General features: G+C 49.2%; 1 protein-coding gene across 2 annotated transcripts in view; it reads left to right on the top strand.

The window, feature by feature from the left end:
- Positions 1-27,629, top strand: part of ROBO3 (roundabout guidance receptor 3) — a 471,759-nt gene that overhangs the window by 51,129 nt on the left and 393,001 nt on the right. The window contains exons 1-2 of one of the 2 annotated variants that reach the window (XM_075328150.1): positions 18,676-18,812; positions 18,936-19,143. In XM_075328150.1, the coding sequence (XP_075184265.1) occupies positions 18,981-19,143 (163 nt within the window). In that variant the 5' untranslated portion in view covers positions 18,676-18,812; positions 18,936-18,980. Of the gene's footprint in view, positions 1-18,675; positions 18,813-18,935; positions 19,144-27,629 lie in introns of those variants that run through there. The other variant, XM_075328149.1, reaches the window with a different exon arrangement.

Below are 27,629 nucleotides of genomic sequence, written 5' to 3'. Positions count from 1 at the left end.
GGATGATCTGTGGAGTAATGGAAGAGTCGCGGGATGAGCGCGGCGGTCCGGACCAGGAGACGAGGATGATCTGTGGAGTAATGGAAGAATCGTAGGATGACTGCGGCGGTCCGGACCAGGAGGCGAGGATGATCTGTGGAGTAATGGAAGAGTCGCGGGATGAGCGCGGCGGTCCGGACCAGGAGACGAGGATGATCTGTGGAGTAATGGAAGAGTTGTAGGATGAGCGCGGCGGTCCGGACCAGGAGGCGAGGATGATCTGTGGAGTAATGGAAGAATCGTAGGATGACTGCGGCGGTCCGGACCAGGAGGTGAGGATGATCTGTGGAGTAATGGAAGAATCGTAGGATGAGCGCGGCGTTCCGGACCAGGAGGCGAGGATGATCTGTGGAGTAATGGAAGAATCGTAGGATGAGTACGGCGGTCCGGATCAGGAGGCGAGGATAATCTGTGGAGTAACGGAAGAGTCGTAGGATGAGTGCGGCGGTCTGGACCAGGGGGTGAGGATGATCTGTGGAGTAACAGAAGAGTCGTAGGATGAGTGCGGCGGTCTGGACCAGGGGGTGAGGATGATCTGTGGAGTAACGGAAGAGTCATAGGATGAGTGCGGCGGTCTGGACCAGGAGGCGAGGATGATCTGTGGAGTAATGGAAGAGTCGTGGGATGAGTGCGGCGGTGTGGACCAGAGGGTGAGGATGATCTGTGGAGTAATGGAAGAATCGTAGGATGACTGCAGCGTTCCGGACCAGGGGGTGAGGATGATCTGTGGAGTAATGGAAGTGTTGTAGGATGAGTGTGGCGGTCCAGACCAGGGGGCGAGGATGATCAGTGGAGTAATGCAAGTATTGTAGGATGAGTGTGGCGGTCCGGACCAGGGGGCGAGGATGATCTGTGGAGTAATGGAAGTGTTGTAGGATGAGTGTGGCGGTCTGGACCAGGGGACGAGGATGATCTGTGGAGTAATGGAAGTGTTGTAGGATGAGTGCGGCAGTCTGGACCAGGGGGCGAGGATGATCTGTGGAGTAATGAAAGAGTCGTGGGATGAGTGCGGCGGTCTGGACCAGGGGGTGAGGATGATCTGTGGAGTAATGAAAGAGTCGTGGGATGAGTGCGGCGGTCTGGACCAGGGGGCCACCGCGACCGGAAAATGTTTAGGTCTCAACTTGGCCAATGGCAAAAAATATGGCCAGAATATGATGAATTCTACCTAAAACTTCTATCATTATGACTTGCCATTGCTGTATACGCTGACAATGCGTTATCTCACGTCGAATGTACAGCAAAAAAAATGGGAATTTATCCTAAAATGAGCGGTGGAGTAAATTTCCATAAGAGTTGGATAAATTACAGAAACTGCAGAAGAATCTGCGGATTTTCATCCTGAAATGTCTCCAGATGTGTAATAGCAGCAGCATAAATGGCGGCAGATTCAGTGTCCGCAGCGTCCGTCACTCATCGCTTCCTGCAGTGTAAGCAGACTTGGTGAAATCTCATCCACATTGCTGCTGTATCTGCTGCTTCTCGGAAATCTGCAGCAAGTTCCCCAGTGTGAACGTTCCCTTAATCAGGGCGAGGTCTGCTGTGTGAATGGAAGTTACCAGACTCTCCTCTCCAGACTCTCCTCTCCAGACTCTCCTCTCCAGACTCTCCTCTCCAGACTCTCCTCTCCAGACTCCCCTCTCCAGACTCTCCTCTCCAGACTCTCCTCTCCAGACTCTCTTCTCCAGACTCTCCTCCCCAGACTCTCCTCTCCAGACTCTCCTCTCCAGACTCTCCTCTCCAGACTCTCCTCTCCAGACTCTCCTCTCCAGACTCCCCTCTCCAGACTCTCCTCTCCAGACTCCCCTCTCCAGACTCTCCTCTCCAGACTCTCCTTTCCAGACTCTCCTCTCCAGACTCTCCTCTGACATCGGGGACAGACATGTCCCCGCAGATAATCAGCTGCCGGAGGGGCGCAGAAAAAGTCATCTAAACCCACCAATCTCAGTGGGGTCTGCCTATGGGAGAAGGGCAGGTGAAGGTCAGACACCTTTTGGTTTCATGGACAGAGAAGTCTGGTGCAGGATACCTGCCGATCGTGTATGTATCTCAGCCGGTATCACCACACGTGTGGTACCTGCCAGGCTCCCCTCTCAGTACAGAGGTGAACGGAGCAGAAGTGGCTTTGTAAGACAAATAAGCAGCCATATTACCAGCGTATGACTTTGTTTGCTATCGATGTGTCCGTTTTTGAGCTCTCGGGGACAGCGACGTACATAGAAGAAATTAGGAGAGGTGACCGCAAAATCCGACTACACAGGGAGCGTCTAGTCTGTAACCGGACTTTATATCACTTTATATCCATTTGAGCACTAACAAAGTGGTAAAAATACAGCGGAGATAGTATAACTAGTGATGTCATTATGGCCCCATAGAGCTAGAAACACAGCTCTATATTGTGCCATCTCAGCTCAGTATGGCATCTTCTGGCATCGCGCTGGTGAATGCCTCTCTCTAGGTATCTCCCTGCACCGATCACGTGTTCCGGCATGAGCAGTGCCGCAGATTTCAGGGATCCTCTGATCTCCGGCCGGCCGCACGGACTCTACTGCAGAGCTCGGCTGTAAATATAGAAATGCTGCAATTGATGGTTTATTTATAAATGTGAGCGGTCTGGGTGTAAAGCCTCGTGCCGTGCGGTCCGCTGTCTTCGCAGCCTCGCGCTTGCAGTCTGTTTGTCTGTTATTGGTGCAGTATAAAAGCTACAAAACACGGGAATTGATTGTGAGGAGTAATCACTTTTAAGTGGCCGCAGCGTCTTCACGGGTTATTATCTGCACAAAGGAAAGCAATTCCCGTCTTGTTGAGGGTCTGGTGTCACACGCCGGACCCTCTCCCGGCTCTGGAGTTGTGGATGATCCCTCTAATGATGCTGTTTTGTATGCAGGGACATGAGAGCAGGCTTTACTCTCATCAGCCTCCTACCTCCCATAGTCTCCATCACTTCCCATTTATCCCTGACAAGAGCCCAAATTATTTTCTTCCTTCTCCTAACGATCGTTTTTTGTCCCTCAAAATGACTGGGAAATAACACGTTTCTGTACAGGAGCGCATTCTTACATAATCTCCGGGACGCGGGAGTTACTGTGTAATTTACTGCAGGGTATTTGGAGATTTCTTGGCAATAACCAACACCTGACACCTGCCCATAACCGAGCCGTGTGGTCACGAGCGGATCGTCCTGCAAAACTGCGCATTTCTCCATGTTCTCCAAGTATATAACAGACTACGTGGCTCATTGCATTGGGATCTATGGCGCCACCTGAAATGCGAGCCTTGTGTTTTTACTGACTTTCTTCAGCTGAATGAGAATTGGCCATACACCTTCATGGCTCCCATACAGTAGTATGACACCCCAAAAATGGCTCCACAAACTGTATCATGTCCACATTGCCCCCAACACAGTACAATACCCACATTTATTATGGAGCATTGCACAGTGCTCCTCGCACAGAACGATGTCCTCACAGTGCCCCCAAGAAGCCCTCCACAGTGTATTCACACACAAATTTGATGCCCTCACAGTACCCCCTCCTCTTGCATTAAGAAGCCACCACAGTGCATTCACACACAAATATGATGCCCTCACAGTGTCCCTCTTACTTTAAGAAGCCCCCCTCATTGCATTCACACACAAAATATGATGCCCTCACAGTGCCCCACTTACATTAAGAAGCCCTCCACAGTGCATTCATGCACAAAATATGATGCCCTCACAGTGCCCCCTCCTCTTACATTAAGAAGCCCCCCTCATTGCATTCACGCACAAAATATGATGCCCTCACAGTGCCCCTTCTTACATTAAGAAACCCTCCACAGTGCATTCATGCACAAAATATGATGCCCTCACAGTGCCCCCTCTTCTTACATTAAGAAGCCCCCCTCATTACATTCACGCACAAAATATGATGCCCTCACAGTGCCCCTCTTACATTAAGAAGCCCTCCACAGTGTATTCATGCACAAAATATGATGCCCTCACAGTGCCCCCTCTTACATTAAGAAGCCCTCCACAGTGTATTCACACACAAAATATGATGCCCTCATAGTGCCCCCTCCTCTTACATTAAGAAGCCCCCCTCATTGCATTCACACACAAAATATGATGCCCTCATAGTGCCCCCTCCTCTTACATTAAGAAGCCCTCCACAGTGTATTCACGCACAAAATATGATGCCCTCACAGTGCCCCTTCTTACATTAAGAAGCCCTCCACAGTGTATTCACGCACAAAATATGATGCCCTCACAGTGCCCCTTCTTACATTAAGAAACCCTCCACAGTGCATTCATGCACAAAATATGATGCCCTCACAGTGCCCCCTCTTCTTACATTAAGAAGCCCCCCTCATTGCATTCACGCACAAAATATGATGCCCTCACAGTGCCCCTCTTACATTAAGAAGCCCTCCACAGTGTATTCATGCACAAAATATGATGCCCTCACAGTGCCCCCTCTTACATTAAGAAGCCCTCCACAGTGTATTCACACACAAAATATGATGCCCTCATAGTGCCCCCTCCTCTTACATTAAGAAGCCCCCCTCATTGCATTCACACACAAAATATGATGCCCTCATAGTGCCCCCTCCTCTTACATTAAGAAGCCCTCCACAGTGTATTCACGCACAAAATATGATGCCCTCACAGTGCCCCTTCTTACATTAAGAAGCCCTCCACAGTGCATTCACGCACAAAATATGATGCCCTCACAGTGCCCCCTCTTACATTAAGAAGCCCTCCACAGTGCATTCATGCACAAAATATGATACCCTCACAGTGCCCCCTCTTACATTAAGAAGCCCTCCACAGTGCATTCATGCACAAAATATGATGCCCTCACAGTGCCCCCTCTTACATTAAGAAGCCCTCCACAGTGCATTCATGCACAAAATATGATGCCCTCACAGTGCCCCCTCTTACATTAAGAAGCCCTCCACAGTGCATTCATGCACAAAATATGATGCCCTCACAGTGCCCCCTCTTACATTAAGAAGCCCTCCACAGTGCATTCATGCACAAAATATGATGCCCTCACAGTGCCCCTTCTTACATTAAGAAGCCCTCCACAGTGCATTCATGCACAAAATATGATGCCCTCACAGTGCCCCCTCTTACATTAAGAAGCCCTCCACAGTGCATTCATGCACAAAATATGATGCCCTCACAGTGCCCCTTCTTACATTAAGAAGCCCTCCACAGTGCATTCATGCACAAAATATGATGCCCTCACAGTGCCCCCTCTTACATTAAGAAGCCCTCCACAGTGCATTCATGCACAAAATATGATGCCCTCACAGTAAGATGCCCCACACAGTGCATTCATGCACAAAATATGATGCCCTCACAGTGCCCCTTCTTACATTAAGATGCCCCACACAGTGCATTCACACGCAAAATATGATGCCCTCACAGTAAGATGCCCCACACAGTGCATTCACACGCAAAATATGATGCCCTCACAGTACCTGACAGTATAAACCCCACGATAGCCCTCTCTTCCCACATATAGTCTGATGCCTCCATATTGCCCTTTATGTATTGTTGCCCGAACAGTTCCCTCACAACATTGTGGTGCCCTTACACATTATGATACTGCTGTGTGAGTTTCGATGCAGCAGGCACCTTCTGCGGCGAGCCACAGATGGCACGCACGGGCTGAATGGTAGAGCTATATTCACCCTGCGTCTCTAGGAAGCAGATACAATGGAGATTTACCACCAACTTCCCAGAAACGGTTAGGTGGTAAGTCATTGCACTTACACTACCGTTCAAAAGTTTGGGGTCACCAGACAATTTTGTCTTTCCCATCACACTTGTATTTCTCAGATGAGCTGTATAATGAATAGAGAATATCGTGCAGACAGTGACGAGGTTAGAAATGATTGTTAGGTGAAATAATAATGTCCTCTTCACACTTGGCTTTCTGCACAGAACGCTCCTTTGCACATTTCCCGCTTTGCAGACCTTTGGCATCTAGCTGTTAATTTGCGGAGGTAATCTGGAGATATTTCCCCCCCATGCTTCCCCCCTCCACAAGTTGGATTGGCTTGATGGGCACTTTTTGGTGCCATACGGTCAAGCTGCTCCCACAACAGCTCTATAGGGTTGAGGTCTGGTGACTGGGCTGGCCCCTCCATTACGGATAGATACCAGCTGCCGGCTTCTTCCCTAAATAGTTCATGCATAATTTGGAGGTGGCTTTGGGTCATTGTCCTGTTGTAGGATGAAATTGGCTCCAATCAAGCGCTGTCCACAGGGTATGGCATGGCGTTGTAAAATGGAGTGATAGCCTTCCTTAGTCAAAATCCCTTTTACCTTGTACAAATCTCCCACTTTGCCAGCACCAAAGCAACCCCAGACCATCACATGACCTCCACCATGCTTGACAGATGGCGTCAGGCAGTCTTCCAGCATCTTTTCAGTAGTTCTGCATCTCACAGATGTTTTTCTGTGTGATCCAAACACCTCAAACTTTGATTCGTCTGTCTATAACACTTTTTTCCAATCTTCCTCTGTCCAATGTCTGTTCTTTTGCCCATATTAATCTTTTCCTTTTATTAGCCAGTCTCAGATATGGCTTTTCTTTGTCACTCTGCCCTGAAGGCCGGCATCCCGGAGTCGCCTCTTCACTGTAGACGGTGACACTGGTGTTTTGCGGGTACTATGTAATGAAGCGGCCAGTTGAGGACCTGTGAGGTGTGGATTTACATAGTTACATAGTTACTAAGGTTGAAAAAAGCCCTCGGTCCATCTAGTTCCCCTTCCTCCACCAGTTCTACATTTGGTCACAAAGTCATTTATAACCAACAATGTTGTGTGTACTGAGGAAATCATCCAGCCCTTTTTTGAAAGCTGTTATAGTATCTGCCATTACTACCTCTTGTGGTAGGGCATTCCACAGTCTGACTGCTCTAACTGTAAAGAACCCTTTCCTATTTAGCTGTCGGAATCGCTTTTCTTCCACTCGCAGTGAGTGCCCCCTGGTCCTTAGTATTGTCTTTGGAAGAAATAAGTCATGTGCCAATCCTTTATATTGACCACACATGTATTTATACATATAAATGAGATCTCCTCTGAGACGTCTTTTTTCTAAGCTAAACATATCTAACTTTTTCAACCTGTCATCATACGGGCGGCCTCCATTACTCATCATACGGGCGGCCTCCATTACTCATCATATGGGAGGCCTCCATTACTCATCATACGGGCGGCCTCCATTACTCATCATACAGGCGGCCTCCATTACTCATCATATGGGCGGCCTCCATTCCTCATCATACAGGCGGCCTTCATTACTCATCATATGGGCGGCCTCCATTCCTCATCATATGGGCGGCCTCCATTCCTTGTAGTAGTCTAGTTGCCCGCCTTTGAACTGACTCTAACTTCTGAATGTCCTTTTTAAAATGTGGAGCCCAAAACTGAATCCCATATTCCAGATGTGGCCTTACAAGTGATTTATAGAGGGGTAATAATACGTTGGGATCACGGGATCTAATCTCTCTTTTTATACACCCTAGAATCTTGTTTGCTTTTGCAGCTGCTGCTTGACATTGAGTGCTGCTGCTCAGCTTATTTGTAATGAGAATACCCAAGTCCTTCTCCTGTTCTGTAGTCCCGAGTTTACTTCCATTTAATGCATTTCTCACACTAGAGACTGTAATGCACTTGACTTGTTGCTCAGTTGTGCAGCGCGGCCTCCCACTTCTCTCTACTCTGGTTACAGCCTGTTTGTGCTCTCCTCTGAAGGGAGTAGTACACACCGATGTGGGAAATCTTCAGTTTCTTGGCAATTTCTCTCATGGAATATCATTCATTTCTAAGAACAAGAATAAACTGTTGAGTTTCACATGAAAGTTCTCTTTTTCTGGCCATTTTGAGAGTTTAATGGAACCAACAAATGTAATACTCCAGATTCTCAACTAGCTCAAAGGAAGGTCAGTTTTATAGCTTCTCTAATCAGCAAAACTGTTTTCAGCTGTGCTAACATACTTGCACAAGGGTTTTCAAGGGATATCTAAACATCCATTAGCCTTCTAACACAGTTAGCAAACACAATGTACCATTAGACACTGGAGTGGTGGTTGTTGGAAATGGGCCTCTATACACCTATGTAGATATTGCATTACACACCAGACGTTTGCAGCGAGAATAGCCATTTACCACATTCACAATGTATAGAGGGGATTTCTGTTTAATTTAATGTTAGCTTAATTGAAAAAAAAAAAAAAGGAAATATCTAAGTGGCCCTAAACTTTTGAACTATAGTGTATCTAAGAGGGGTCTCTAGCTGGGTAGGAGGCTTAAAACTGGGTGAAGAACAACCAAACTGCTACAAAGGTGAGGCTGTGGAAGACAGTTTGATGTCATAGATCATACACTATGGCGAGACTGAGCGCAGCAGCAAGACACAAGGCAGTTATACTGCATCAGCGAGGGGTCTACCAGGCAAAGATTTCACAGCAGACCGGGGTTTCATGACGAGCTGTTCAAGCTCTTTTAAAGAAGCACCCAGAAATGGGCAACAATAAGAACCGTAGATGCAGGGGTCTGCCAAGGTAACATAGTGCAGCCAGATGAGAGGGACATCATGTTTCCTTTTTTTTTTTTTTTTAAATCAGCAGATGTCCATCAGTGCCATCAGCCAAGAACTGGCAGAAACCAGTGGGACCGGCTCCACCATCTACTATTTGGATGAAGTCCGGCATGGAAACAAGACCATGCGACTCAACATGTTCAAAAACATCGGAGCTTGGGTGCAGAGAAATGGCAGCAGGAGCTCTGGACTAATAAATAACATGTGGATCATTGGCTATAAAAGAAGCAGTTTCTTCCCAAAGGCCTGAAGAGTGGCACAATAATGAGGATCTGCAGGAAAAGTGAAGCAGGCGGAGGGTCCTGCAAGTGTGGGCTGGATGTCAGCCATTGGAGATGTGGTCAGGATTAATGGTGTCCTCAATGCTGAGAAATACAGGAAGATACTTATCCATCATGTGATACCATCAGAGAGGAGGCGTCTGATTGACCCCAAATTTATTTATCTGAGGTCAGTTTACCAAGATATTTAGAACAACCTCCTGCCGAACTCCTCTATAACCTGTGTACAACGGACGAGAAGAAGCGATGGAGGCGACGGGCGGTCACCAAATACTGGGGCGACGAGTAGTCACCAAATACTGAGGATGGAGGCCACAGCCGGTCACTGAATACCGAGGATGGAGGAGACGAGCGCTCAAGGAATACTGAGGATGGAGGAGACGGGCGGTCACTGAATACTGAGGATAGAGGAAATGGGTGGTCACTGAATACTGAGGATGGAGGAGACGAGCGCTAAAGGAATACTGAGGATGGAGGAGACGGGCGGTCACTGAATACTGAGGATAGAGGAAATGGGTGGTCACTGAATACTGAGGATGGAGGAGACGAGCGCTCAAGGAATACTGAGGATGGAGGAGACGGGCGATCACTGAATACTGAGGATGGAGGAGACGGGCGGTCACTGAATACTGAGGATGGAGGAGACGGGCGATCACTGAATACTGAGGATGGAGGAGACGGGCGGTCACTGAATACTGAAGATGGAGGAGACGGGCGATCACTGAATACTGAGGATGGAGGAGACGGGCGGTCACTGAATACTGAGGACGCTGGCGGTCAGAGAATATTCATTTTAATTTACTTTCTTCATTCGCTTTGCGTTTTGTTAATAGATAAGAATACACTATTTGGACTTCTATGTTTTAAGCTTTTCCTTCGCAGCATGCTTTTCCTTTTCCTTTGCAGCATGCTTTTCCTTTGCTGCATGCTTTTCCTTTTCCTTTGCAGCATGCTTTTCCTTTTTCTTTCCAGCATGCTTTTCCTTTTCCTTTGCTGCATGCTTTTCCTTTTCCTTTGCTGCATGCTTTTCCTTTTCCTTTGCTGCATGCTTTTCCTTTGCTGCATGCTTTTCCTTTTCCTTTGCTGCATGCTTTTCACTCCTACCGGAGTCTTTTGCACAGTCCTCTACATGTACCGATTGTCACAAACCACCGGGGGGGTCACTCAGAAATCCCCCGCGCTGGCTACCAGTACGTCACAATCGGGGGGTAACAAGTGGGTGTCACCCCTCCTTTATACCTCCCGACCGACAGACAGAGCACGTGACGCGCTCTCTAGCGCCCCTCTTATAGTCAGGCCAATTATGGAATTGCCCGACAATAAGCAAGGAGGCCGCTATACTACTTATGCCGATTATTGAAGGGTCCCCGGTGAGAGTAGGGTATATATTCCCCCGACCTCCGCGGGCGGAATATATAAAACCTCCCCGAATCTCACTGGCCTCCCCACAATAATCCTTGGCACAACTCGCTGCCACCAACCGCTTCACGGTAACTATTAGCCGAACACACAGACGTGGGATTCAAGATCGAGATAACAGAACAGCCCAAGATTAATTATATAATTTAATCAGCCTAAAGCACACTAGAAACTACAATATATACAATAGGGAATCTACAGAATATACATATGTCAGAGTACAGTTACAAGCAAAGCATGGGTTACAAACAGGCATACACAGTTCCAGCAGTTACCTTGTGCGTCTGGCCACAGGGGGGCGCTGTAGGCCAGGTTTCTAGGATCCTTCCCACAGATGTTTCCTACACGTGACCCCCAGCGAAAGAACCCTGGAAAATGGCCGAAGTAGGGTTATCAACCTGGGCAAATCCAGGTCCCCTCCTACCTTAGTGACCTCAGAGGGAGCACTGCTCCACCCCTGGCTGGAGTTATGGACAATCCACAACATGGAATATGGGCCATAACTTTGCCTGGGAGCGTCGTAGGCGGACGCCAATGCTCTCATTGTGACAGTTATGAATTTAGCTACAGAATGAGAGGACTCATGACTCGTCTACTAGTTCCACATTGGCTGATATCACGCCTGGGGTATTTCCCAAGCTCCCGCTCCCATAAAAAGGGTGTGCCAGCATCGTCCGCATGCGGAGACACCATTTTTATGGTTGCCATATTTATCGGAAATATGGCTTGCGAGATATGAACCATTTTTTACTGGAGTCGTTCTGTCTGGATACTTCCAAGCTTGCTAATTAGATAGCAGCTCCTACCACAGGGTCACGGCAGGGAGTCCTCCTGTGTCCATTGTTCCCACATCATCTCATCTCCATATCACAGGAGATGGCCATGGAGGTGTAACACCTTCACAGATGCTGGACATTGAGAACAAGAAGGGAGGGGGCACTGCCAGGGAGTGATGAGCGATTATGACTGGAAGTCATAATTCATCTTCATATCCCGGGATTTGCCTCACACCTCCCCCCTTTTGAGGGCGCTAGGGGGCAGCACACTCCGGTGTTCCCCCGTGCGCCCGTCCGCGACCTCTCCTTGTCGGGACAGCCCGTCTGCGTTACCGTGGTCACGGCCCCTTTTGTGGCGAATGGTGAAGTTGTATTGCTGGAGCGCAAGGCTCCATCGCAACAATCGCCCATTCGTCCCAGAGACGGTGTGCAACCAGCTGAGGGGATTGTGGTCCGTCTCCACGATGAAGTGGCGCCCGTATAGATAGGGTTGCAGACGCTGCAGGGCCCACACTATGGCCAGGCACTCCTTCTCCATCGTGGAATAGGCCACTTCCCTTGGTAACAGCTTCCTGCTCAGGTACAAGACTGGGTGCTCTTGGCTCGCAGAGTCCACCTGGCTGAGTACCGCACCGAGGCCGAAGTCACTGGCGTCGGTCTGTACTACAAACGGCCGCGTGAAGTCGGCTGCCTGTAGCACGGGCGGGCTGGACAGGGCGTCCTTTAGGGCCCGGAAGGCTGTCTCGCAGTCCACTGTCCAATCGACTGCAGAGGGCAGCTTCTTCTTGGTGAGGTCCGTCAAGGGCTTTGCCAGGCTACTATAGCATGGAACAAACCTCCTATAGTACCCAGCGGTCCCCAAGAAGGACATCACCTGCTTCTTGGTCCTGGGGGTGGGCCAGGATGCGATGGCTTCCACTTTCTCAGGCTCGGGCTTCAGTGTTCTCCCGCCTACCCGGTGACCGAGGTACTGGACCTCGCTCATGGCCAGCTGACACTTTCCCGGCTTGATGGTCAAACCTGCCTGGTGGATCCGCCTGAGCACCTGTGCTAGATGCTCTAGGTGGTCCTCCCAGGTGGGACTGAAGACGGCAATGTCATCCAGGTACGCGGCCGCGTACCCTTCAAGTCCCTTGAGCAGGGTGTTGACCATCCGCTGGAAAGTGGCAGGGGCATTCCTCATCCCGAATGGCATCACCGTGGACTCGTACAGTCCAAATGGGGTAATAAAGGCAGAGCGTTCCCTGGCCTTGCGAGTCAGGGGGATCTGCCAATATCCCCGGCTCAGATCCATGATGGTCAGGTACTGAGCCCCGGCCAACTGATCGAGCAGGTCATCGATGCGTGGCATTGGGTACGCATCGGCGACTGTGACAGCATTGAGCCCCCTGTAGTCCACGCAGAACCGAGTGGTTCGGTCCTTCTTAGGGACGAGGACTACAGGCGAGGCCCAAGCGCTGTTGGATGCCTGGATCACCCCCAGCTTCAGCATCTCGTCAATCTCCTGGCGCATGTGTTGCTGCACCTCCAGGGAGACCCGATATGCTGAACGCCGGATCGGGGGATGATCCCCAGTGTCCACGTGATGGACAGCCAAGTTAGTCCTTCCAGGCTGGTTGGTAAACAACCCCCGGAAGGGGTGTAGGGTGGCCCACAGCTGGGACCGTTGGTCCTCCAAGAGCTGGTGGCCAACCTCCACATCCTCAATGGATCCGCCTGCCCTAACCTGGGCTAGCATATCCAAGAGGGTTTCCGCTTCTCCCTCCTCGGGCAGGTTGCACACGGGGAGCGCACATGCCTCCCGCTCATGATGTGCCTTCATCATGTTCACATGGAAGGGCTTCCGCCTTCCACGGGCAGGGTCCAGGGTGACCAGGTACGTCACAGGGTTGAGCTGCTGGTACACGAGGTATGGGCCTTCCCAGGCTGCCTGAAGCTTGTCCTGTGGTACGGGGACCAGTACCCACACCTTTTGACCCACTTGGTAGGTCCTCTCACAAGCGTTCTGGTCGTACCAACGCTTCTGATCGGCCTGGGCTTGAGCCATATTGTCGTGTACCAGTTGCGTCAAGGCCTGCATTTTGTCCCGGAAGCGCATGACATACTCGATAACCGACACTCCAGGGGTGGCCAAATCCCCTTCCCAAGCCTCTTTCACCAGAGCCAGGGGGCCCCGCACACGTCGCCCGTACAGGAGCTCAAACGGTGAGAATCCTGTTGAGGCCTGTGGAACCTCCCGGTAAGCAAATAACAGGTGTGGGAGATACCGCTCCCAGTCACGCCCATGGGAGTCGACCAACATCTTAAGCATCTGCTTTAAGGTGCCATTGAACCGCTCGCACAGGCCATTAGTCTGTGGATGGTACGGGCTGGCCACCAGATGTCGCACCTGGACTTGCTTACAGAGGGCCTCCATCAGCTGGGACATGAATTGGGTCCCCCGGTCAGTGAGCATTTCCTGGGGAAAACCCACTCGGGAGAAAATCTCCAGCAATGCGGTGGCCACCTTGTCAGCCCGAATGGACGACAAGGCCACTGCTTCTGGGTACCGGGTGGCATAGTCCACTACCGTCAGTATGAAGCGTTTCCCGGAGCTGCTGGGGATGGCCAGCGGGCCGACCAGATCCACAGCCACCCTCCTGAAAGGCTCATCGATGATGGGCAGAGATACCAGTGGGGCTTTGGGGTGTGGCCCCGCCTTCCCCACTCTCTGACAGGTTTCACACGAACGGCAGTAGGCAGCCACATCGGCCCCCATTTTTGGCCAGTAGAAATGCTGGTTTAACCTGGCCTTGGTCTTAGCGATCCCTAGGTGTCCGGCCATCGGAATCTCATGTGCGATCCGCAACAACTCCGTCCGGAACGGATAGGGTACCACCAACTGTCGGTCCCTGGGCCACGCCTCCGGTGAACCCTGCTGGACCGTGGCCCGGTACAGCCGTCCTTGGTCCCAGACCACTCGCTCCGGGTCCGAGTCCGAGGGAGGCTGTGCCGCCTGCTCCTTTAGAGTTTTCAGGCTGTCGTCAGCTTCTAACGCTGCCTGAAACCCCTGACTAGATGTGGCCAGAATCGACGAGACTGTCACATCTTCGGTCAGTACCCCGGGACCTGTGTCCTGGCCTCCACCTGACTCGGCTGCCACTTGGTCAGAAGGGGAAGAGCTATCGGACCTCCGGGAGGCCCCTTGGCTTCCAGCACTCCCACTGCGGGTGACAGCGGCCACAGCCGCTGCGACCGTGGGTCGTGCCTGCTCCTCCTCCGTTCCTGACCAAGTCGCCGGTTCAGGCAGACCTACCTGGCTTCCTGACACCCCGGTTGTGGGGGAACCATGCACCGAGATCTTACCTGGGAGCACTTCCGCTCCTGGACCGGCCCCAATCTCACCTGCCTGTTCCCCTCCTGCAGCAACAGAACCCCGCTGTGAAATCTCTGGGGACCCCACATTTGCTGTGGTAGCCCCCACCCCACACACTGGTCCTCCCCCTGCAGCACCCTGCTCTCTGCTTATCCCTGCAGAGGGCAGCAGATCCCAGCTCACAGGCTGATTACTTGTAGAGGCATTGTCACACCTTTCTCTGACCCCCTCCCCTGTCACAGCTGCAGCTGTGTGTGTGTCTATGGTGTCTGTGCAAGCAGAAATATCAGAGTTCACTCCCCCCTCTCTCACATCATTCATAGATAACACATTAACATTGTCAGGAGTCATGTCCGTACTGGCTGAAGGTTCAGCCCTTGGTGGGGGCCCAAACTGGGAGGTTATCTGCCCCAAATCTGTCCCAAGTAGCACGTTTGCGGGGATCCGATCAGTTACCCCCACCTCCCTCACCCCTCGCCCTGCGCCCCAGTCCACATAAATGTCAGCAACAGGCAGCGCCGGGTCAATGCCTCCAATCCCGGAGACAGCGAGGGTTTTTCCAGGGATCAAGTCTTGGGGGGACACCATCTCAGGCCGCACCAGAGTCACCTCCGAGGCGCTGTCTCGCAGTCCTATGGTCACAGACCGGCCGACGGTGACAGGTTGGAAGCTGTCCAGGGACCTACCACCACCCCCACCCACACAATACACCTTGGGCGGCCCTTGGGACGGGGACGGAGCCGGGGCCTTGGGACGCTGAGGGCACATGGCCTTGAAGTGTCCAGGTAGGTTGCACTGGTGGCACCGTCTTGGCTCTGCCACGGGCCTGGAGAGGGGAGTTGAGGGGGACACCCCCTGCAGTCTAGGGGCAGGTGGGGCAGTCGCAGAATTCATCTTACCCCCTCTCCAGGTGCTGCTGGTGGCTGCTCTCCTGGCCTCAGGAGCCCGATTGTTGGTGTAGTCATCGGCCAGGGCAGCTGTAGCCGTGGACCCCTTTGGCTTCTGGTCTCGGATGAACTGGCGGAGATCCTCAGGGCAGTTCCACAAGAGTTGCTCCGTGATGAACAAGTCCAGGATCTCCGGTCCGGTGGAAAGCTGCAGGCCTTGGGTCCAGTGGTCGGCAGCTCGGGCAAGTGCCCGCCTGTGGTCAGCCCAGGAGTCCTTTGGTCCCTTCTGTAGGCTCCGGAACTTCTTGCGGTAGGACTCTGGAGTGAGGTTGTACTGTTGGATCAGGGCCCGCTTGATGGTGTCGTAGCCCTGATCTGCCTCAGCAGGCAAGTCCCCAAGGATTTCCAGGGCCTTACCCCTTAAACGGGGGGTCAGGTATTTGGCCCACTGGTCCTTGTCCAGATGGTGCTGCAAGCAAGTCCGTTCAAAAGCAGTCAAGAAAGAGTCCAAGTCTCCATCCTTCTCCAGCACTGGGAAGTCCTCAACACGGACCTTTGGAAGTTTGGTGTCTTGAAGGTCACGTGTGGCTGATGAGGGCCGGAGCTGAGCTAGCTGCAGCTGGTATTCCCGGTCTGCCTGTTGCCGTCGCTCCGCAGCCTCACGCTCTGCCTGGCGCTCTTCACGCGCTGCCTGCCGCTCTGCCTGCCGCTCCGCAGCCTCACACGCTGCCCTGCGCTCTGCCATGAGTTCCCTGTAGCCCTCCCGGTCTCCAGCCTGGAGAAGGGCCATAGCCATTTGAAGAAGGCTATCCGAGCCTCCCAGGCTCGGTGGAATGGCACGTGGTGATCTGCGGCCCGCTGCGGAGCCTGGTGATTCACTGTCCATTGCAGAGCGGAGGGCTGGCATCTGGCTCGTTGAGGACCCTTGGGTGAGCTGCTCCTCATCTTGTCCAGCAGTGCCAGGTTGTGCAATGTCCTCTGCAGAGCTGTTTTCTGGCGTCGAGCTCCTGGAGGACTCGTGGGCAACCTCCTCATTACTGTCCACAGCACCGTCCTCCCTCTCTTCGGCTCCTGCTTTAGCATTGGCCAGTTGCATAGCTCTGCTCCTGGTGCCATCAGCCATTCTTGCAGACTTTTGGTCACTGACACAGAACTGACACCTGATGCCTCCACACACCTTACAGTATCTGCACTCTGACACTCTAGTGTTGAGCTAGTCTGAAGACCCCAGCAGCCACAGCTGCTGCAGGCAGTCTTTAGTGTCTGGGAGTATGGGTCTCACACTCACACACACTATTATCTCGATCCCACCGCTATGCCACCAATATGTCACAAACCACCGGGGGGGTCACTCAGAAATCCCCCGCGCTGGCTACCAGTACGTCACAATCGGGGGGTAACAAGTGGGTGTCACCCCTCCTTTATACCTCCCGACCGACAGACAGAGCACGTGACGCGCTCTCTAGCGCCCCTCTTATAGTCAGGCCAATTATGGAATTGCCCGACAATAAGCAAGGAGGCCGCTATACTACTTATGCCGATTATTGAAGGGTCCCCGGTGAGAGTAGGGTATATATTCCCCCGACCTCCGCGGGCGGAATATATAAAACCTCCCCGAATCTCACTGGCCTCCCCACAATAATCCTTGGCACAACTCGCTGCCACCAACCGCTTCACGGTAACTATTAGCCGAACACACAGACGTGGGATTCAAGATCGAGATAACAGAACAGCCCAAGATTAATTATATAATTTAATCAGCCTAAAGCACACTAGAAACTACAATATATACAATAGGGAATCTACAGAATATACATATGTCAGAGTACAGTTACAAGCAAAGCATGGGTTACAAACAGGCATACACAGTTCCAGCAGTTACCTTGTGCGTCTGGCCACAGGGGGGCGCTGTAGGCCAGGTTTCTAGGATCCTTCCCACAGATGTTTCCTACACGTGACCCCCAGCGAAAGAACCCTGGAAAATGGCCGAAGTAGGGTTATCAACCTGGGCAAATCCAGGTCCCCTCCTACCTTAGTGACCTCAGAGGGAGCACTGCTCCACCCCTGGCTGGAGTTATGGACAATCCACAACATGGAATATGGGCCATAACTTTGCCTGGGAGCGTCGTAGGCGGACGCCAATGCTCTCATTGTGACAGTTATGAATTTAGCTACAGAATGAGAGGACTCATGACTCGTCTACTAGTTCCACATTGGCTGATATCACGCCTGGGGTATTTCCCAAGCTCCCGCTCCCATAAAAAGGGTGTGCCAGCATCGTCCGCATGCGGAGACACCATTTTTATGGTTGCCATATTTATCGGAAATATGGCTTGCGAGATATGAACCATTTTTTACTGGAGTCGTTCTGTCTGGATACTTCCAAGCTTGCTAATTAGATAGCAGCTCCTACCACAGGGTCACGGCAGGGAGTCCTCCTGTGTCCATTGTTCCCACATCATCTCATCTCCATATCACAGGAGATGGCCATGGAGGTGTAACACCTTCGCAGATGCTGGACATTGAGAACAAGAAGGGAGGGGGCACTGCCAGGGAGTGATGAGCGATTATGACTGGAAGTCATAATTCATCTTCATATCCCGGGATTTGCCTCACACCGATCCTGTGCGGCTCCGTGTTGTATTGGAGGTGCCGGGAGGTCCCGTAGATCTCTATGGACAGATGTGTGTGACGCCTTCTACTGGCCTCTATGGGCAGATTTAAGAATTATTTCCTTTTGACCTTTGCATATATTTAAGCCGCTTCATTAAAACCAAAATGAATGATCTAAAATGCTGAAATTAAAGCCGCACTGGATAAACTGATTGTGAATTCCAGGCATATAGGGGAGAGAGCGAAAAAAGATGGGATTTTTGGGCATATTCCCATTATGTCATTATAGGAAGGGGTAAGCTTGTGCCATTGCTGGGGTCCTGCGAGGAGAGACCCTGTTGTAGCAGAGGAGATGGATCCGCATGGATCTTGCGGTGTCGGAGCAGCGGCTCCCATCCAGGCGTCTCCATCAGGATGGCTGTACCGTGTGCATGCAAATGGTGCGGAGAAGCTGCAGGAACTTTTGCTTCTTCTGCAGCCTCCTGTCATCTGCTGGGGGGATGCAGAACTGCACGGCCAGGAGAGTGGCTGCGTGCCTCCCCCTAGGGATCATTATTAATCCAATAATTAAACATTTATTGGTCCCAGCACCTGGTTTCTGCCTTTCCTATCGGCCCCCCAGGGGACCCTCCCTCCGCAGCATCAGTGGAGTCAGTACAGAGGGAGGAGAGAATAGATCAGGAGGCTGGATGCTCAGCGCTCGCACACATCCAAAGTTATTCCGCAGGATTCCTGGCGGATGCCTGGACATGCTGCTATCGAGCAGGAAAAAGGGGGGCCCTTCTCATCCGAAAGGTCCTCTTAACTGGGGGCCCCTCTGCTGCTGATTCACCCTCCATAGAAGAGTTAAGAAATCAGAGCCATCTGTATTCTCTAATTTTGGGGAGCCATTGTCTTTGGGAAATCGGGGTGCTCATTTTTTCAGCCATATCCCTTCAGTAAAGAGGTTCTTTTGTCTCATCCCACAGATTTGGAAAGAGGGGTGCGCCGTCCCCCCCGGCACTGCAGGCAGCATGCTGCGCTATCTGCTGAAGACCCTGCTGCAGATGAACCTCTTTGCAGACTCGATTCCAGGAGAGAATTCCAATTCCACAGACTTGTTCTTCCAATTTAACTCCACGTTTCCCGGCTTCAATGGAAGTTTGTTCGATTTCAGCAACCTGACCAGCTTCAACGGTAGGACCTCTTCATTTTTTGTGTTTTTTTTGGGGGGGGGTGTAAGTCTGGGGTACCCCAAATCAAGATACACATGTTCTTCTCGCTTCCAGATGCTTTTTACAACATTAATGGAAAATTGTCTGAGCTTTAAAAATCAAAATTAAAATAACTCGCTGCCCGGTGGTCATGTGATCTGAACTCTGCGCAAACAGCGGCGTCTTCAATAACTGTCCGTACCGCTATAAGGTGATATCCGCTAAAAGATGGCTCCACGATGGGGCTGCTGACCAGGGGGAGAAGTGCAGGGCTAAAGGGGTCATATTAACTCCATATTCCTGTATTGTTTGTGTACAAATGACTATAATGAGTGTCACCTGCAGTCCTATGTAACACCACAGATCACACAGTGATATCTCTCTGAGTACAGATAATGTAGTAGATGTCACCTGCAGTCCTATGTAACACCACAGATAACACAGTGATATCTCTCTGAGTACAGATCATGTAGTAGATGTCACCTGCAGTCCTATGTAACACCACAGATAACACAGTGATATCTCTAAGTACAGATAATGTAGTAGATGTCACCTGCAGTCCTATGTAACACCACAGATAACACAGTGATATCTCTGAGTACAGATAATGTAGTAGATGTCACCTGCAGTCCTATGTAACACCACAGATAACACAGTGATATCTCTAAGTACAGATAATGTAGTAGATGTCACCTGCAGTCCTATGTAACACCACAGATAACACAGTGATATCTCTCTGAGTACAGATAATGTAGTAGATGTCACCTGCAGTCCTATGTAACAGCACAGATAACACAGTGATATCTCTGAGTACAGATAATGTAGTAGATGTCTCCTGCAGTCCTATGTAACACCACAGATAACACAGTGATATCTCTGAGTACAGATAATGTAGTAGATGTCACCTGCAGTCCTATGTAACACCACAGATAACACAGTGATATCTCTGAGTACAGATAATGTAGTAGGTGTCACCTGCAGTCCTATGTAACACCACAGATAACACAGTGATATCTCTCTAAGTACAGATAATGTAGTAGATGTCAACTGCAGTCCTATGTAACACCACAGATAACACAGTGATATCTGAGTACAGATAATGTAGTAGATGTCACCTGCAGTCCCATGTAACACCACAGATAACACAGTGATATCTCTCTGAGTACAGATAATGTAGTAGATGTCACCTGCAGTCCTATGTAACACCACAGATAACACAGTGATATCTCTCTGAGTACAGATAATGTAGTAGATGTCACCTGCAGTCCTATGTAACACCACAGATAACACAGTGATATCTCTGAGTACAGATAATGTAGTAGATGTCACCTGCAGTCCTATGTAACACCACAGATAACACAGTGATATCTCTGAGTACAGATAATGTAGTAGATGTCACCTGCAGTCCTATGTAACACCACAGATAACACAGTGATGTCTCTCTGAGTACAGATAATGTAGTAGATGTCACCTGCAGTCCTATGTAACAGCACAGATAACACAGTGATATCTCTCTGAGTACAGATAATGTAGTAGATGTCACCTGCAGTCCTATGTAACACCACAGATAACACAGTGATAGGTCTTTGGGTACAGATAATTTAGTAGATATCACCTGCAGTCCTATGTAACACCACACATAACACAGTGATATCTCTCTGAGTACAGATAATGTAGTAGATGTCACCTGCAGTCCTATGTAACACCACAGGTAACACAGTGATATCTCTGAGTACAGATAATGTAGCAGATGTCACCTGCAGTCCTATGTAACACCACAGATAACAGTGATATCTCTCTGAGTACAGGTAATGTAGTAGATGTCCCCTGCAGTCCTATGTAACACCACAGATAACACAGTGATATCTGAGTACAGATAATGTAGTAGATGTCACCTGCAGTCCTATGTAACACCACAGATAACACAGTGATATCTCTGAGTACAGATAATGTAGTAGATGTCACCTGCAGTCCTATGTAACACCACAGGTAACACAGTGATATCTGAGTACAGATAATGTAGTAGATGTCACCTGCAGTCCTATGTAACACCACAGATAACACAGTGATATCTCTGAGTACAGATAATGTAGTAGATGTCACCTGCAGTCCTATGTAACTCCAGAGATAACACAGTAATATCTCTCTGAGTACAGATAATGTAGTAGATGTCACCTGCAGTCCTATGTAACTCCAGAGATAACACAGTAATATCTCTCTGAGTACAGATAATGTAGTAGGTGTCTCCTGCAGTCCTATGTAACACCACAGATAACACAGTGATATCTCTCTGAGTACAGGTAATGTAGTAGATGTCCCCTGCAGTCCTATGTAACACCACAGATAACACAGTGATATCTCTGAGTACAGATAATGTAGTAGATGTCACCTGCAGTCCTATGTAACACCACAGATAACACAGTGATATCTCTGAGTACAGATAATGTAGTAGATGTCTCCTGCAGTCCTATGTAACACCACAGATAACACAGTGATATCTCTGAGTACAGATAATGTAGTAGATGTCACCTGCAGTCCTATGTAACAGCACAGATAACACAGTGATATCTCTGAGTACAGATAATGTAGTAGATGTCTCCTGCAGTCCTATGTAACACCACAGATAACACAGTGATATCTCTCTAAGTACAGATAATGTAGTAGATGTCAACTGCAGTCCTATGTAACACCACAGATAACACAGTGATATCTGAGTACAGATAATGTAGTAGATGTCACCTGCAGTCCCATGTAACACCACAGATAACACAGTGATATCTCTCTGAGTACAGATAATGTAGTAGATGTCACCTGCAGTCCTATGTAACACCACAGATAACAGTGATATCTCTCTGAGTACAGGTAATGTAGTAGATGTCCCCTGCAGTCCTATGTAACACCACAGATAACACAGTGATATATCTCTGAGTACAGATAATGTAGTAGATGTCACCTGCAGTCCTATGTAACACCACAGATAACACAGTGATATCTCTGAGTACAGATAATGTAGTAGATGTCACCTGCAGTCCTATGTAACACCACAGATAACACAGTGATATCTCTCTGAGTACAGATAATGTAGTAGATGTCACCTGCAGTCCTATGTAACACCACAGATAAAACAGTGATACCTCTCTGAGTACAGATAATGTAGTAGATGTCACCTGCAGTCCTATGTAACACCACAGATAACACAGTGATATCTCTGAGTACAGATAATGTAGTAGATGTCACCTGCAGTCCTATGTAACACCACAGATAACACAGTGATATCTCTCTGAGTACAGATAATGTAGTAGATGTCACCTGCAGTCCTATGTAACACCACAGATAACACAGTGATACCTCTCTGAGTACAGATAATGTAGTAGATGTCACCTGCAGTCCTATGTAACACCACAGATAACACAGTGATATCTCTCTGAGTACAGATAATGTAGTAGATGTCACCTGCAGTCCTATGTAACACCACAGATAACACAGTGATATCTCTGAGTACAGATAATGTAGTAGATGTCACCTGCAGTCCTATGTAACACCACAGATAACACAGTGATATCTCTCTGAGTACAGATAATGTAGTAGATGTCACCTGCAGTCCTATGTAACACCACAGATAACACAGTGATACCTCTCTGAGTACAGATAATGTAGTAGATGTCACCTGCAGTCCTATGTAACACCACAGATAACACAGTGATATCTCTGAGTACAGATAATGTAGTAGATGTCACCTGCAGTCCTATGTAACTCCAGAGATAACACAGTAATATCTCTCTGAGTACAGATAATGTAGTAGATGTCTCCTGCAGTCCTATGTAACACCACAGATAACACAGTGATATCTCTCTGAGTACAGGTAATGTAGTAGATGTCCCCTGCAGTCCTATGTAACACCACAGATAACACAGTGATATCTCTCTGAGTACAGATAATGTAATATATGTCACCTGCAGTCCTATGTAACACCACAGATAACACAGGGATATCTCTCTGAGTACAGATAATGTAGTAGATGTCACCTGCAGTCCTATGTAACACCACAGATAACAGTGATATCTCTGAGTACAGATAATGTAGTAGATGTCACCTGCAGTCCTATGTAACACCACAGGTAACACAGTGATATATCTCTGAGTACAGATAATGTAGTAGATGTCACCTGCAGTCCTATGTAACACCACAGATAACACAGTGATATCTCTGAGTACAGATAATGTAGTAGATGTCACCTGCAGTCCTATGTAACACCACAGATAACACAGTGATGTCTCTCTGAGTACAGATAATGTAGTAGATGTCACCTGCAGTCCTATGTAACAGCACAGATAACACAGTGATATCTCTCTGAGTACAGATAATGTAGTAGATGTCACCTGCAGTCCTATGTAACACCACAGATAACACAGTGATAGGTCTTTGGGTACAGATAATTTAGTAGATATCACCTGCAGTCCTATGTAACACCACAGATAACACAGTGATATCTCTCTGAGTACAGATAATGTAATAGATGTCACCTGCAGTCCTATGTAACACCACAGATAACACAGTGATGTCTCTCTGAGTACAGATAATGTAGTAGATGTCACCTGCAGTCCTATGTAACACCACAGATAACACAGTGATATCTCTGAGTACAGATAATGTAGTAGATGTCACCTGCAGTCCTATGTAAGTTTTGCTTTCTCCCTCTCCACATCTTAGCTCTGCTACATGTGACACACTGAGGCTTTTCGTGCCTGTGTTGTGCGTCCTGCGCTGGGTGCTTTCCTCTGACACCCGCACATGCCGTGGCGCTGTCTCTGTCCTCCGATGGCGGAGGGTTATTCTACACCTGATGTAGTGTCTCGTCCTGACGTCCACCGCTGTGATCATGTGACGTGCGTCCGGTGCAGTCTTGGCGGGTTCTTATTATCATGATACATTATTAGCGGTCATGGTGAAGAGGTGAGTCTGCGCTCGCTGATTGCTGTTCCGTTGCATCACATCATGGATCATCTGGAAGGTCACGTGTGTTGTCCTGAGCCACGTGTGTCTGCGTGACGTGGGAGGGCCGGGGAGGAGCAGTGAGCACGTCTCCTCCCCTATAGCCAGGATTTATGTGATCCCAGGACTGGTGACGGCTCCGGTTATTCTCGGGGGTTTGGCATTTTCAGGGTTTGGTTTCTCCTCTTCTGGATCATCAGGACCTAAAAAGGATAATTTATTACATGTTCATTGGGATGAGGCCCCAGAAACTAACGACTATATTCAACCCTAACTGTTCATTCACCGAGCAGCGGAGACCCCAGTATCACCGCTGCACTGCTATAACTACAGTGGGTACGGAAAGTATTCACACCCCTTTACATTTCTCACTCTTTGTTTCATTGCAGCCATTTGGTATTTTTTTTCTCATTAATGTGCATTCTAGCCCCATCCCCCATCTTGACAGAAAAAAAACCAGAAATGTAGAACTTTTTGCAAATTTTTTAAACAAGAAAAACTGAAATATCCCATGGTCATAAGTATTCAGCCCCTTTGCTCAGTATATCCCATGGTGATAAGTATTCAGCCCCTTTGCTCAGTATTGAGTAGAGGCACCTTCCTTTTGAGCTAGTACAGCCATGAGTCTTCTTGGGATCCTGGATTTGGGGATCCTCGGCCATTCTTCCTTGCAGATCCTCTCCAGTTCCGTCAGGTTAGATGGTGAACGTTGGTGGACGCCATTTTCAGGTCTCTCCAGAGATGCTCAATTGGGTTTAGGTCAGGGTTCTGGCTGGGCCGGTCAAGAATGGTCACAGAGTTGTTCTGAAGCCGCTCCTTTGTTATTTTAGCTGTGTGCTTAGGGTCATTGTCTTGTTGGAAGGAGAATCTTCGGCTAAGTCTGAGGTCCAGAGCATCTGGAGGAGGTTTTCTTCCAGGATCTCTCTGTACTTGGCCACATTCATCTTTCCTTCAATTGCCACCAGTCGTCCTGTCCCTGCCCCATAGCATGATGCTGCCACCACTATGCTTCACTGTGGGGATTGTATTGGGCAGGTGATGAGCAGTGCCTGGCTTTCTCCACACATTCTTAGAATTATCACCAGAATGTTCTATCTTCATCTCATCAGAGCAGAGAATCTTATTTCTCATAGTCTGGGATCCTTCATGTGTTTTTTCCAAACTCTATGCGGCTTTCATATGTCTTGCATTGAGGAGAGGCTTCTGTCGATCACTCTGCCATACAGGCCCGACTGGTGGAGGCTGCAGTGACAGGTGACTTTGTGGAGCTTTCTCCCATCTCCCTGCTGCATCTCTGGAGCTCGGCCGCAGTGATCTCGGGGTTCTTCTTTACCTCTCACCAAGGCTCTTCTCCCACGATTGCTCAGTTTGGCTGGACGGCCGGGTCTAGGAAGAGTTCTGGTGGTCCCAAACTTCTTCCATGTAAGGATTATGGAGGCCACTGTGCTCTTAGGAACCTTGAGTACTGCAGACATTCTTTTGTAACCTTGGCCAGATCTGTGCCTTGCCACAATTCTGTCTCTGAGCTCCTTGGGCAGTTCCTTTGACCTCATGATTCTCATTTGGTGTGACATGCAGTGTGAGCGGTGAGGTCTTATATAGACAGGTGTGCGCCTTTCCAAATCACGTCCTATCAGTGTAATTACACACAGCTGGACTCCAATGAAGGAGCAGATCCATCTCAAGGAGGATCACAAGGAAATGGACAGCATGGGACTTACATATGAGTGTCTGAGCAGAGGGGCTGAATACTTATGACCATGTGTTATACTGAGCAAAGGGGCTGAATACTTATGACCATGTGATATACTGAGCAAAGGGGCTGAATACTTATGACCATGTGATATACTGAGCAAAGGGGCTGAATACTTATGACCATGTGATATACTGAGCAAAGGGGCTGAATACTTATGACCATGTGATATACTGAGCAAAGGGGCTGAATACTTATGACCATGTGATATTTCAGTTTTTCTTGTTTAATAAATTTGCAAAAATTTCTACATTTCTGTTTTTTTCTGACAAGATGGGGGATGGGGGCAGAGTGCACATTAATGAGAATTTACCAAATGGATGCAATGGAACAAAAAGTGAAAAATTTATAGGGGTGTGAATACTTTCCGTATCCATTGTAGACATCGGCTGTATGTCAGTGCTTGTGATTAGCCGTGGGCAATGGTGCTGCTGCTCTGACACTTGCTATGTAAAATGCTAAGGATTGGGCCTCCCCAACATGTTTCACCTCTACAGGCGTCATCAGGGGGAAATGAGGCACAATGTGTAACTCAGGATAATCCTCCCTCCCAAAATATCCTCCACAAGGCTCCAGTAATCTGAGGGTGCCTGAATAGCGCCAGCTAGTGACCACCCCACAAACTGCACCACCTGACCTTAGAGGGGTCACCTCTACTACAGCCAGCTTCTTCACAATCTATTACTTCCTGTTATCAGCCATTACTGGGGGGAGGAAACTGTAGGACAGAAGAGTACAATCTATTATTCCCTTTTATCAGCCATTACTGGGGCAGGAGACTGTAGGACACCTGAGTACAATCTATTACTCCCTGTTATCAGCCATTACTGGGGGAGGAGACTGAAGGACACCTGAATACAATCTCTTACTCCCTTTTATCAGCCATTACTGGGGGAGGAGACTGTAGGACACCTGAGTACAATCTCTTACTCCCTTTTATCAGCCATTACTGGGGCAGGAGACTGTAGGACACCTGAGTACAATCTATTACTCCCTGTTATCAGCCATTACTGGGGGAGGAGACTGAAGGACACCTGAATACAATCTATTACTCCCTGTTATCAGCCATTAGTGAGGGAGGAGACTGTAGGACAGGTGAGTACAGTGTATTGCTCTCTGTTATCAGGTATTTCAGTGTCTTCCCTGCATTTCTTTATTGCTGCTTTATTGTAATCAGCAGCGCCCCCTGCTGGCTTCTTCTCATGTGCAGGACATGTTTCCGTCTCCTGCAGGCAGTGTGTGCCCCTGTGCCCGGGGGTTTTGGTTCTGTCACAGGGGTGTCTGTCTTGCTGCTGATATTCGGGGGTCTCTTATCTGCACCCCCGTCCCCTCGCTCTGCATGTCCCCGGCTCGCTCCCTTTTCCATTATCCTGTAGGCTGACCCGGCTGCCCCTCCATCCCTCCTCATCACGGGCTCGGATGTACGATCTGAGCGTGAAATTAATTTCTTGTGCGGTGACTGCAGGCGCCGTGACATCTGCATCTCATCATGTATCCCGCGTATTCCCTGCGTCCGTCACATCACACAGCCCCGGATACTCTCCAGCAGCACAAGACCCCACAGAGGATTCATTCCCACTCATTCATTACTTGGATTTTGATTGATTTTTAATGCAGTTCACAAGTTACCGGCTATGAAGCCGGGGGTGTGAATACGTCAGGTCACATGATGAATATACAGGGTGGGCCGAGAAGTCCCCGCTGCTTAATAAAGGGGAACATTG

This window comes from Anomaloglossus baeobatrachus, chromosome 11 (assembly GCF_048569485.1).
Source record: "Anomaloglossus baeobatrachus isolate aAnoBae1 chromosome 11, aAnoBae1.hap1, whole genome shotgun sequence".
Classification (NCBI taxonomy): Eukaryota; Metazoa; Chordata; class Amphibia; order Anura; family Aromobatidae; genus Anomaloglossus; species Anomaloglossus baeobatrachus.
Note: the sequence above shows the minus strand (reverse complement) of the source record. Positions and strands in the feature narration are given on the sequence as shown.